This window comes from Cyprinodon tularosa, unplaced genomic scaffold (genome assembly GCF_016077235.1).
Source record: "Cyprinodon tularosa strain WSP-4 unplaced genomic scaffold, ASM1607723v1 ctg1442, whole genome shotgun sequence".
NCBI lineage: Eukaryota > Metazoa > Chordata > Actinopteri > Cyprinodontiformes > Cyprinodontidae > Cyprinodon > Cyprinodon tularosa.
In genome coordinates, this window is record NW_024038268.1 from 32,513 (window position 1) to 45,961 (window position 13,449).

The 13,449-nt window shown below is 51.6% G+C and overlaps 1 protein-coding gene across 1 annotated transcript in view; it reads left to right on the forward strand.

Moving 5' to 3' along the window:
• Nucleotides 1–10,789, forward strand: part of LOC119779244 — a gene marked incomplete at its 5' end in the record, with an annotated part of 43,248 nt that extends 32,459 nt beyond the window's left edge. The window contains 2 exon segments of the mRNA XM_038278829.1: nt 9,677–9,857; nt 9,927–10,789. Coding sequence (XP_038134757.1) covers nt 9,677–9,857; nt 9,927–10,324 — 579 coding nt within the window.
• Nucleotides 10,790–13,449: the final 2,660 nt, after the last annotated feature.

Below are 13,449 nucleotides of genomic sequence, written 5' to 3' on the forward strand. Positions count from 1 at the left end.
GAACAAGGCAGGAGGTCTATAGTCACTGAGGACCACTGGCTGAGTCTTCTTTGGTCATGGAACAAGGCAGGAGGTCTATAGTCACTGAGGACCGCTGGCTGAGTCTTCTTTGGTCATGGAACAAGGCAGGAGGTCTATAGTCACTGAGGACCGCTGGCTGAGTCTTCTTTGGTCCTGGATCAAGGCAGGAGGTCTATAGTCACTGAGGACTGCTGGCTGAGTCTTCTTTGGTCCTGGAACAAGGCAGGAGGTCTATAGTCACTGAGGACCACTGGCTGAGTCTTCTTTGGTCCTGGATCAAGGCAGGAGGTCTATAGTCACTGAGGACCACTGGCTGAGTCTTCTTTGGTCATGGAACAAGGCAGGAGGTCTATAGTCACTGAGGACCACTGGCTGAGTCTTCTTTGGTCCTGGATCAAGGCAGGAGGTCTATTGTCACTGAGGACCGCTGGCTGAGTCTTCTTTGGTCCTGGAACAAGGCAGGAGGTCTATAGTCACTGAGGACCACTGGCTGAGTCTTCTTTGGTCCTGGATCAAGGCAGGAGGTCTATAGTCACTGAGGACCGCTGGCTGAGTCTTCTTTGGTCATGGAACAGGGCAGGAGGTCTATAGTCACTGAGGACTGCTGGCTGAGTCTTCTTTGGTCCTGGATCAAGGTAGGAGGTCTATAGTCACTGAGGACTGCTGGCTGAGTCTTCTTTGGTCCTGGATCAAGGCAGGAGGTCTATAGTCACTGAGGACCGCTGGCTGAGTCTTCTTTGGTCCTGGATCAAGGTAGGAGGTCTATAGTCACTGAGGACCGCTGGCTGAGTCTTCTTTGGTCCTGGATCAAGGCAGGAGGTCTATAGTCACTGAGGACCACTGGCTGAGTCTTCTTTGGTCCTGGATCAAGGCAGGAGGTCTATAGTCACTGAGGACCACTGGCTGAGTCTTCTTTGGTCATGGAACAAGGCAGGAGGTCTATAGTCACTGAGGACCACTGGCTGAGTCTTCTTTGGTCCTGGATCAAGGCAGGAGGTCTATAGTCACTGAGGACCGCTGGCTGAGTCTTCTTTGGTCATGGAACAGGGCAGGAGGTCTATAGTCACTGAGGACCGCTGGCTGAGTCTTCTTTGGTCCTGGATCAAGGCAGGAGGTCTATAGTCACTGAGGACTGCTGGCTGAGTCTTCTTTGGTCCTGGAACAAGGCAGGAGGTCTATAGTCACTGAGGACCACTGGCTGAGTCTTCTTTGGTCCTGGATCAAGGCAGGAGGTCTATAGTCACTGAGGACCACTGGCTGAGTCTTCTTTGGTCATGGAACAAGGCAGGAGGTCTATAGTCACTGAGGACCACTGGCTGAGTCTTCTTTGGTCCTGGATCAAGGCAGGAGGTCTATTGTCACTGAGGACCGCTGGCTGAGTCTTCTTTGGTCCTGGAACAAGGCAGGAGGTCTATAGTCACTGAGGACCACTGGCTGAGTCTTCTTTGGTCCTGGATCAAGGCAGGAGGTCTATAGTCACTGAGGACCGCTGGCTGAGTCTTCTTTGGTCATGGAACAGGGCAGGAGGTCTATAGTCACTGAGGACTGCTGGCTGAGTCTTCTTTGGTCCTGGATCAAGGTAGGAGGTCTATAGTCACTGAGGACTGCTGGCTGAGTCTTCTTTGGTCCTGGATCAAGGCAGGAGGTCTATAGTCACTGAGGACCGCTGGCTGAGTCTTCTTTGGTCCTGGAACAAGGCAGGAGGTCTATAGTCACTGAGGACCACTGGCTGAGTCTTCTTTGGTCCTGGATCAAGGCAGGAGGTCTATTGTCACTGAGGACCGCTGGCTGAGTCTTCTTTGGTCCTGGAACAAGGCAGGAGGTCTATAGTCACTGAGGACCACTGGCTGAGTCTTCTTTGGTCCTGGATCAAGGCAGGAGGTCTATTGTCACTGAGGACCGCTGGCTGAGTCTTCTTTGGTCCTGGAACAAGGCAGGAGGTCTATAGTCACTGAGGACCACTGGCTGAGTCTTCTTTGGTCCTGGATCAAGGCAGGAGGTCTATAGTCACTGAAGACCGCTGGCTGAGTCTTCTTTGGTCCTGGAACAAGGCAGGAGGTCTATAGTCACTGAGGACCACTGGCTGAGTCTTCTTTGGTCCTGGATCAAGGCAGGAGGTCTATAGTCACTGAGGACTGCTGGCTGAGTCTTCTTTGGTCCTGGATCAAGGCAGGAGGTCTATAGTCACTGAGGACCGCTGGCTGAGTCTTCTTTGGTCCTGGATCAAGGCAGGAGGTCTATAGTGACTGAGGACTGCTGGCTGAGTCTTCTTTGGTCATGGAACAGGGCAGGAGGTCTATAGTCACTGAGGACTGCTGGCTGAGTCTTCTTTGGTCCTGGAACAAGGCAGGAGGTCTATAGTCACTGAGGACTGCTGGCTGAGTCTTCTTTGGTCCTGGATCAAGGCAGGAGGTCTATAGTCACTGAGGACCGCTGGCTGAGTCTTCTTTGGTCCTGGATCAAGGCAGGAGGTCTATAATCACTGAGGACTGCTGGCTGAGTCTTCTTTGGTCCTGGAACAAGGCAGGAGGTCTATAGTCACTGAGGACTGCTGGCTGAGTCTTCTTTGGTCCTGGAACAAGGCAGGAGGTCTATAGTCACTGAGGACCACTGGCTGAGTCTTCTTTGGTCCTGGATCAATGCAGCAGGTCTATAGTCACCGAGGACCACTGGCTGAGTCTTCTTTGGTCCTGGAACAAGGCAGGAGGTCTATAGTCACTGAGGACCACTGGCTGAGTCTTCTTTGGTCCTGGATCAAGGCAGGAGGTCTATAGTTACTGAGGACCGCTGGCTGAGTCTTCTTTGGTCCTGGATCAAGGCAGGAGGTCTATAGTCACTAAGGACTGCTGGCTGAGTCTTCTTTGGTCCTGGATCAAGGTAGGAGGTCTATAGTCACTGAGGACTGCTGGCTGAGTCTTCTTTGGTCCTGGATCAAGGCAGGAGGTCTATAGTGACTGAGGACTGCTGGCTGAGTCTTCTTTGGTCATGGATCAAGGTAGGAGGTCTATAGTCACTGAGGACCGCTGGCTAAGTCTTCTTTGGTCCTGGATCAAGGCAGGAGGTCTATAATCACTGAGGACCGCTGGCTGAGTCTTCTTTGGTCCTGGAACAAGGCAGGAGGTCTATAGTCACTGAGGACCGCTGGCTGAGTCTTCTTTGGTCCTGGATCAAGGCAGGAGGTCTATAGTCACTGAGGACTGCTGGCTGAGTCTTCTTTGGTCCTGGATCAAGGCAGGAGGTCTATAGTCACTGAGGACTGCTGGCTGAGTCTTCTTTGGTCCTGGAAGAAGGCAGGAGGTCTATAGTCACTGAGGACCGCTGGCTGAGTCTTCTTTGGTCCTGGAACAAGGCAGGAGGTCTATAGTCACTGAGGACTGCTGGCTGAGTCTTCTTTGGTCCTGGAACAAGTCAGGAGGTCTATAGTCACTGAGGACTGCTGGCTGAGTCTTCTTTGGCCCTGGAACAAGGCAGGAGGTCTATAGTCACTGAGGACCGCTGGCTGAGTCTTCTTTGGTCCTGGAACAAGGCAGGAGGTCTATAGTCACTGAGGACTGCTGGCTGAGTCTTCTTTGGTCCTGGATCAAGGCAGGAGGTCTATAGTCACTGAGGACCGCTGGCTGAGTCTTCTTTGGTCCTGGAACAAGGCAGGAGGTCTATAGTCACTGAGGACTGCTGGCTGAGTCTTCTTTGGTCCTGGAACAAGGCAGGAGGTCTATAGTCACTGAGGACTGCTGGCTGAGTCTTCTTTGGTCCTGGATCAAGGCAGGAGGTCTATAGTCACTGAGGACCACTGGCTGAGTCTTCTTTGGTCCTGGAACAAGGCAGGAGGTCTATAGTCACTGAGGACCACTGGCTGAGTCTTCTTTGGTCCTGGATCAAGGCAGGAGGTCTATAGTCACTGAGGACGGCTGGCCTAGTCTTCTTTGGTCCTGGAACAAGGCAGGAGGTCTATAGTCACTGAGGACCACTGGCTGAGTCTTCTTTGGTCCTGGATCAAGGCAGGAGGTCTATAGTCACTGAGGACCACTGGCTGAGTCTTCTTTGGTCCTGGATCAAGGCAGGAGGTCTATAGTCACTGAGGACCACTGGCTGAGTCTTCTTTGGTCCTGGATCAAGGTAGGAGGTCTATAGTCACTGAGGACGGCTGGCCTAGTCTACTTTGGTCCTGGAACAAGGCAGGAGGTCTATAGTCACTGAGGACCACTGGCTGAGTCTTCTTTGGTCCTGGATCAAGGCAGGAGGTCTATAGTCACTGAGGACCACTGGCTGAGTCTTCTTTGGTCCTGGATCAAGGCAGGAGGTCTATAGTCACTGAGGACCACTGGCTGAGTCTTCTTTGGTCCTGGATCAAGGCAGGAGGTCTATAGTCACTGAGGACGGCTGGCCTAGTCTTCTTTGGTCCTGGAACAAGGCAGGAGGTCTATAGTCACTGAGGACCACTGGCTGAGTCTTCTTTGGTCCTGGATCAAGGCAGGAGGTCTATAGTCACTGAGGACCACTGGCTTAGTCTTCTTTGGTCCTGAATCAAGGCAGCAGGTCTATAGTCACTGAGGACCACTGGCTGAGTCTTCTTTGGTCCTGGATCAAGGCAGGAGGTCTATAGTCACTGAGGACCACTGGCTGAGTCTTCTTTGGTCCTGGATCAAGGCAGGAGGTCTATAGTCACTGAGGACCACTGGCTGAGTTTTCTTTGGTCCTGGATCAAGGCAGGAGGTCTATAGTAACTGAGGACGGCTGGCCTAGTCTTCTTTGGTCCTGGATCAAGGCAGGAGGTCTATAGTCACTGAGGACCACTGGCTGAGTCTTCTTTGGTCCTGGATCAAGGCAGGAGGTCTATTGTCACTGAGGACCACTGGCTGAGTCTTCTTTGGTCCTGGATCAAGGCAGCAGGTCTATAGTCACTGAGGACCACTGGCTGAGTCTTCTTTGGTCCTGGATCAAGGCAGGAGGTCTATAGTCACTGAGGACTGCTGACTGAGTCTTCTTTGGTCCTGGATCAAGGCAGCAGGTCTATAGTCACTGAGGACCACTGGCTGAGTCTTCTTTGGTCCTGGATCAAGGCAGGAGGTCTATAGTCACTGAGGACCACTGGCTGAGTCTTCTTTGGTCCTGGATCAAGGCAGGAGGTCTATAGTCACTGAGGACTGCTGGCTGAGTCTTCTTTGGTCCTGGATCAAGGCAGCAGGTCTATAGTCACTGAGGACCACTGGCTGAGTCTTCTTTGGTCCTGGATCAAGGCAGGAGGTCTATAGTCACTGAGGACTGCTGGCTGAGTCTTCTTTGGTCCTGGATCAAGGCAGCAGGTCTATAGTCACTGAGGACCACTGGCTTAGTCTTCTTTGGTCCTGGATCAAGGCAGGAGATCTATAGTCACTGAGGACCACTGGCTGAGTCTTCTTTGGTCCTGGATCAAGGCAGGAGGTCTATAGTCACTGAGGACCACTGGCTGAGTCTTCTTTGGTCCTGGAACAAGGCAGGAGGTCTATAGTCACTGAGGACCGCTGGCTGAGTCTTATTTGGTCCTGGATCAAGGCAGGAGGTCTATAGTCACCGAGGACTGCTGGCTGAGTCTTCTTTGGTCCTGGAACAAGGCAGGAGGTCTATAGTCACTGAGGACTGCTGGCTGAGTCTTCTTTGGTCCTGGATCAAGGCAGGAGGTCTATAGTCACTGAGGACCACTGGCTGAGTCTTCTTTGGTCCTGGAACAAGGCAGGAGGTCTATAGTCACTGAGGACTGCTGGCTGAGTCTTCTTTGGTCCTGGATCAAGGCAGGAGGTCTATAGTCACTGAGGACTGCTGGCTGAGTCTTCTTTGGTCCTGGAACAAGGCAGGAGGTCTATAGTCACTGAGGACTGCTGGCTGAGTCTTCTTTGGTCCTGGATCAAGGCAGGTGGTCTATAGTCACTGAGGACTGCTGGCTGAGTCTTCTTTGGTCCTGGATCAAGGCAGGAGGTCTATAGTCACTGAGGACTGCTGGCTGAGTCTTCTTTGGTCCTGGAACAAGGCAGGAGGTCTATAGTCACTGAGGACTGCTGGCTGAGTCTTCTTTGGTCCTGGATCAAGGCAGGAGGTCTATAGTCACTGAGGACTGCTGGCTGAGTCTTCTTTGGTCCTGGATCAAGGCGGGAGGTCTATAGTCACTGAGGACTGCTGGCTGAGTCTTCTTTGGTCCTGGAACAAGGCAGGAGGTCTATAGTCACTGAGGACTGCTGGCTGAGTCTTCTTTGGTCCTGGATCAGGGCAGGAGGTCTATAGTCACTGAGGACCACTGGCTGAGTCTTCTTTGGTCCTGGAACAAGGCAGGAGGTCTATAGTCACTGAGGACTGCTGGCTGAGTCTTCTTTGGTCCTGGAACAAGGCAGGAGGTCTATAGTCACTGAGGACTGCTGGCTGAGTCTTCTTTGGTCCTGGATCAAGGCAGGTGGTCTATAGTCACTGAGGACTGCTGGCTGAGTCTTCTTTGGTCCTGGATCAAGGCAGGAGGTCTATAGTCACTGAGGACTGCTGGCTGAGTCTTCTTTGGTCCTGGAACAAGGCAGGAGGTCTATAGTCACTGAGGACTGCTGGCTGAGTCTTCTTTGGTCCTGGATCAAGGCAGGAGGTCTATAGTCACTGAGGACTGCTGGCTGAGTCTTCTTTGGTCCTGGATCAAGGCAGGAGGTCTATAGTCACTGAGGACTGCTGGCTGAGTCTTCTTTGGTCCTGGAACAAGGCAGGAGGTCTATAGTCACTGAGGACTGCTGGCTGAGTCTTCTTTGGTCCTGGATCAGGGCAGGAGGTCTATAGTCACTGAGGACCACTGGCTGAGTCTTCTTTGGTCCTGGAACAAGGCAGGAGGTCTATAGTCACTGAGGACTGCTGGCTGAGTCTTCTTTGGTCCTGGAACAAGGCAGGAGGTCTATAGTCACTGAGGACTGCTGGCTGAGTCTTCTTTGGTCCTGGATCAGGGCAGGAGGTCTATAGTCACTGAGGACCACTGGCTGAGTCTTCTTTGGTCCTGGATCAAGGCAGGAGGTCTATAGTCACTGAGGACCGCTGGCTGAGTCTTCTTTGGTCCTGGAACAAGGCAGGAGGTCTATAGTCACTGAGGACTGCTGGCTGAGTCTTCTTTGGTCCTGGATCAAGGCAGGAGGTCTATAGTCACTGAGGACTGCTGGCTGAGTCTTCTTTGGTCCTGGATCAAGGCAGGAGGTCTATAGTCACTGAGGACCACTGGCTGAGTCTTCTTTGGTCCTGGAACAAGGCAGGAGGTCTATAGTCACTGAGGACTGCTGGTTGAGTCTTCTTTGGTCCTGGAACAAGGCAGGAGGTCTATAGTCACTGAGGACCACTGGCTGAGTCTTCTTTGGTCCTGGAACAAGGCAGGAGGTCTATAGTCACTGAGGACCGCTGGCTGAGTCTTCTTTGGTCCTGGAACAAGGCAGGAGGTCTATAGTCACTGAGGACCGCTGGCTGAGTCTTCTTTGGTCCTGGATCAAGGCAGGAGGTCTATAGTCACTGAGGACCACTGGCTGAGTCTTCTTTGGTCCTGGAACAAGGCAGGAGGTCTATAGTCACTGAGGACCACTGGCTGAGTCTTCTTTGGTCCTGGATCAAGGCAGGAGGTCTATAGTCACTGAGGACCGCTGGCTGAGTCTTCTTTGGGCCTGGAACAAGGCAGGAGGTCTATAGTCACTGAGGACCACTGGCTGAGTCTTCTTTGGTCCTGGATCAAGGCAGGAGGTCTATAGTCACTGAGGACTGCTGGCTGAGTCTTCTTTGGTCCTGGATCAAGGCAGGAGGTCTATAGTCACTGAGGACCACTGGCTGAGTCTTCTTTGGTCCTGGAACAAGGCAGGAGGTCTATAGTCACTGAGGACTGCTGGCTGAGTCTTCTTTGGTCCTGGATCGAGGCAGGAGGTCTATAGTCACTGAGGACTGCTGGCTGAGTCTTCTTTGGTCCTGGAACAAGGCAGGAGGTCTATAGTCACTGAGGACTGCTGGCTGAGTCTTCTTTGGTCCTGGATCAAGGCAGGAGGTCTATAGTCACTGAGGACTGCTGGCTGAGTCTTCTTTGGTCCTGGATCGAGGCAGGAGGTCTATAGTCACTGAGGACTGCTGGCTGAGTCTTCTTTGGTCCTGGAACAAGGCAGGAGGTCTATAGTCACTGAGGACTGCTGGCTGAGTCTTCTTTGGTCCTGGATCGAGGCAGGAGGTCTATAGTCACTGAGGACTGCTGGCTGAGTCTTCTTTGGTCCTGGAACAAGGCAGGAGGTCTTCCACATCCCTGGAACTGTCTCCAGGGTCAGACTAAGGGGGAAGAGGTGCTGTAGAATCCCACAGAGCTGCTCTGCTCAGGCCTTCAGGACTCTGACACCATCAGGACCTGCGGACTGATTACCATCCAGTCTCTCCAGTTGAGGGAACAGCTCCACCTGCTGGTCTGGCTGATAATAGAAGCAGGAAGTGATGTCAGAGGAGGGCAGGATGTCCATGTGAGTGAGTGCAGGAGAGAAAGATGCTGAGCTTGTTGAATGGATTCAGTTCTTTGGTTCTGTCCAGACCTCCATCTGTCTGATCATCCTCCTGCTGGAAGTCTGGGATCTTCTTCATCTCTGATATTCTTCTGCTGGAGATCCTTTTCCAGCATCTTCCTCTTTGCCTGCTTGCTTCCTCTGGTCTTTACCTTAAGTTGCTTCTGTGTTATTAAATAATAAAAAGAGTCATTAGGAAATGCATTTCAAGGGAAGGCTAAATCTGCAGCCCAGCACCAGACTGGCAGGGAGAGAAAAAATGCGACTGCAGAACTTCTGGATAAAAGCATGCTTAGTGTGAGGGATTGCTGAAGAGTCAATGAGTCGATGCAATCAGCTGGTTTTCCTTAGATAGAAAACTTTGAATCAATCTGACTGGATGATCTGGTTGATCTGGATCTATAAAGTGACCTGAGATGACATGATGTGAATTGGAGCTATAGAAATTAACTGAATAGAACTGAATGAAATTAGAGGAGAGCAAAGATAGATTAAGGAAATAGATTGCATCTCCAAACTCCACTACTGCTGCTAGTTTGGTTGAAGCATAGAAAACTGTTCATAGATCCAACAGCTAGTGCTCTGATGCAGGGTTGGAAACTTTCTAACATTTCTTCCCGAAATCCTAAAAAAAAAAACAATAAACAAACTGATTTCTTTATTGTGTTTCTATAATTTCATTAATGTAATAAAACCTAATAGATGAATATTATAATGGAATTTAAACTGTAAGCAGAGTCACAGGATGTGATGTTTTTCCCGCGATAAACTTTGAATCATGGATGTTTATTATAGAGTGAAGCTCAGGTAGACCTGATGCACTTAGAGCCGTGTCACCACACCAGGCGGGTATTTTGGTCCAATATGGCGCTTTGAGCAGTTTGGATTCCCGACCTGAGCTGGAGGAAGAGAACACCTATTGGTTTAAAACTCCTCTCCATGTTTTCCTGGTTTAGTGCAGCTTTTACTGCTCCTCCAACCAGAAAGAAGCAGAATCATGGAGGGCAGCTGGAATCAGGAAAAGCTGTCCCTCTGTCCTCTCACTGTGTCCATCTCTACATCCTGGCTGCTGCTCAGCTTTGCTTTGCTACCATTTTGTTCTTCTTTCTGTGATGTCAGCAGAAGTTTTTCTGCCTCTGCAGATTAGCTACCTGTGCGTCCTTCGCGCTGTGGGTCGGAGCGCCGGAACACAGCCGGACCAGAAGACCAGGATCAGGCAGTTGGTCAGCAGCACCATCCTCATCTTCCTGGTGTGCTTCTCACCGTACCACGTCTTCCTGCTGGTGCGGACGCTGTTTGAGCGCGACTGCAGCTTTATAACAGGTGGGTTCTCGGTTCCAGGACCGCATGATGAGTCATGGAAAGTCCTTAACTCCTCTTTGGACTTTCCAGGGATCTTTAACTACTATCACCTGTCCCTTCTGCTGACCACGCTGAACTGTGTGGCCGACCCGGCCCTCTACTGTTTCGTCAGCGAAGGCGCCCGGCGAGGTCTCTACAGGGTCCTCGTCAGACCTCTGAGCAAGATCATCTTCTGCTGCTGTCGCCGAGGCAACGCCAGCCCCATCAACCCGGCCAGCGAATCCCATGAGGTGGCAACGGAGGAGAATAACGGCCATCCCACCGTAACGCTGCTGAACCACACCTCCAGGCAGAACGCAGACGGAGACGTCATCCCCCTGAGCGTCAGGAAGGACTCCTGTCCACAGGGCGGTGATGGGAGGAGCAGCTGTGTGGTTGGCGTGGAGGAGGACACCACCCGAGGCGCCGCTGAAGGTATGGGGCGGTAAGGACCAGGGAGGCTGCAGAGAGACAGCAGAGAGACAGCTGGCCCGCCTGGTCTCTGAATCTACCAGATGTTTACAGCTGGGTGGCGAAGATGTTCTCCTATAGCCCCACAGGAAGCTGCTCTCCACTTCCTTCCTCTGTCGCTGCTAGACGGATCAGAACGGGCCTGGTCCTCATTTCACATCTGCTCTCCGTCACATCTGTTCATCAGTGTGGAGGTTCAGCCATGTGACCAGGTTCTGGTCCTGGAGATGGTTGGTTCTGAAGCAGAGGGTGAATCTGGCACCGCTGTTGGAGACCAGAGCCCAGAAGGTTCCTGTGATGCTCCAGAGCTACTCATCCATTTGCTTTTATCTGAGCTCTGATTCTTCAAGATCTTTGGAAGTTCAGTACCACCTGCGAGGCAGTTAGCTGAAAGAGCTAACCGGGCTCTATATGGGCTCTCTGAGCTCTAACTGGGATCTAACTGGGCTCTAACTGGGCTCTCTCTGAGCTCTAACTGGGCTCTATCTGAGCTTTAACTTGGCTCTCTCTGAGTTCTAACTGGGCTCTCTCTGAGGTCTAACTAGGCTCTAACTGGGCTCTCTCTGAGCTCTAACTGGGATCTAACTGGGCTCTAACTGGGCTCTATCTGAGCTCTAACTGGGCTCTATCTGAGGTCTAACTGGGCTCTATCTGAGGTCTAACTGGGATCTATCTGAGGTCTAACTGGGCTCTATCTGAGGTCTAACTGGGCTCTATCTGAGGTCTAACTGGGCTCTAACTGGGCTCTATCTGAGGTCTAACTGGGCTCTATCTGAGGTCTAACTGGGATCTATCTGAGGTCTAACTGGGCTCTATCTGAGGTCTAACTGGGATCTATCTGAGGTCTAACTGGGCTCTATCTGAGGTCTAACTGGGCTCTATCTGAGGTCTAACTGGGCTCTATCTGAGGTCTAACTGGGCTCTATCTGAGGTCTAACTGGGCTCTATCTGAGGTCTAACTGGGCTCTATCTGAGGTCTAACTGGGATCTAACTGGGCTCTAACTGGGCTCTCTCTGAGGTCTAACTGGGCTCTATCTGAGGTCTAACTGGGCTCTCTCTGAGGTCTAACTGGGATCTAACTGGGCTCTAACTGGGCTCTCTCTGAGCTCTAACTGGGATCTAACTGGGCTCTAACTGGGCTCTCTCTGAGGTCTAACTGGGCTCTCTCTGAGGTCTAACTGGGCTCTATCTGAGGTCTAACTGGGCTCTATCTGAGGTCTAACTGGGCTCTATCTGAGGTCTAACTGGGCTCTATCTGAGGTCTAACTGGGCTCTATCTGAGGTCTAACTGGGCTCTCTCTGAGGTCTAACTGGGATCTAACTGGGCTCTAACTGGGCTCTCTCTGAGCTCTAACTGGGATCTAACTGGGCTCTAACTGGGCTCTCTCTGAGGTCTAACTGGGCTCTCTCTGAGGTCTAACTGGGCTCTCTCTGAGGTCTAACTGGGCTCTATCTGAGCTCTAACTGGGCTCTATCTGAGGTCTAACTGGGCTCTATCTGAGGTCTAACTGGGCTCTATCTGAGGTCTAACTGGGCTCTATCTGAGCTCTAACTGGGCTCTATCTGAGCTCTAACTGGGCTCTATCTGAGGTCTAACTGGGCTCTATCTGAGCTCTAACTGGGCTCTATCTGAGCTCTAACTGGGCTCTATCTGAGGTCTAACTGGGCTCTCTCTGAGCACTAACTGGGCTCTCTCTGAGCTCTAACTGGGCTCTCTCTGAGGTCTAACTGGGCTCTATCTGAGCTTTATTTTGGCTCTCTCTGAGCTCTAACTGGGCTCTATCTGAGCTCTAACTGGGCTCTCTCTGAGTTCTAACTGGGCTCTCTCTGAGCTCTAACTGGGCTCTATCTGAGCTCTAACTGGGCTCTCTCTGAGCTCTAACTGGGCTCTCTCTGAGGTCTAACTGGGCTCTAACTGGGCTCTCTCTGAGCTCTAACTGGGCTCTCTCTGAGCTCTAACTGGGCTCTATCTGAGCTCTAACTGGGCTCTATCTGAGCTCTAACTGGGCTCTATCTGAGGTCTAACTGGGCTCTCTCTGAGCTCTAACTGGGCTCTCTCTGAGCTCTAACTGGGCTCTCTCTGAGCTCTAACTGGGCTCTATCTGAGCTCTAACTGGGCTCTATCTGAGCTCTAACTGGGCTCTCTCTGAGCTCTAACTGGGCTCTCTCTGAGCTCTAACTGGGCTCTCTCTGAGTTCTAACTGGGCTCTATCTGAGCTCTAACTGGGCTCTAACTGGGCTCTCTCTGAGGTCTAACTGGGCTCTATCTGAGCTCTATTTTGGCTCTCTCTGAGCTCTAACTGGGCTCTCTCTGAGCTCTAACTGGGCTCTATCTTAGATCTAACTGGGCTCTAATTATGCTCTAACTTGGCTCTCTCTGAGCGCTAACTAGGCTCTAACTAGGCTCTAACTGGGCTCTCTCTGAGCTCTAACTGGGCTCTATCTGAGCTCTAACTGGGCTCTATCTGAGCTCTAACTGGGCTCTATCTGAGCTTTAACTGGGCTCTATCTTAGATCTAACTGGGCTCTAATTATGCTCTAACTGGGCTCTCTCTGAGCTCTAACTGGGCTCTATCTTAGATCTAACTGGGCTCTAATTATGCTCTAACTTGGCTCTCTCTGAGCGCTAACTAGGCTCTAACTAGGCTCTAACTGGGCTCTATCTTAGATCTAACTGGGCTCTAATTATGCTCTAACTTGGCTCTCTCTGAGCGCTAACTAGGCTCTAACTAGGCTCTAACTGGGCTCTCTCTGAGCTCTAACTGGGCTCTATCTGAGCTCTAACTGGGCTCTATCTGAGCTCTAACTGGGCTCTATCTGAGCTCTAACTGGGCTCTATCTGAGGTCTAACTGGGCTCTCTCTGAGCTCTAACTGGGCTCTCTCTGAGCTCTAACTGGGCTCTCTCTGAGGTCTAACTGGGCTCTCTCTGAGGTCTAACTGGGCTCTCTCTGAGTTCTAACTGGGCTCTATCTGAGCTCTAACTGGGCTCTAACTGGGCTCTCTCTGAGGTCTAACTGGGCTCTATCTGAGCTCTATTTTGGCTCTCTCTGAGCTCTAACTGGGCTCTCTCTGAGCTCTAACTGGGCTCTATCTTAGATCTA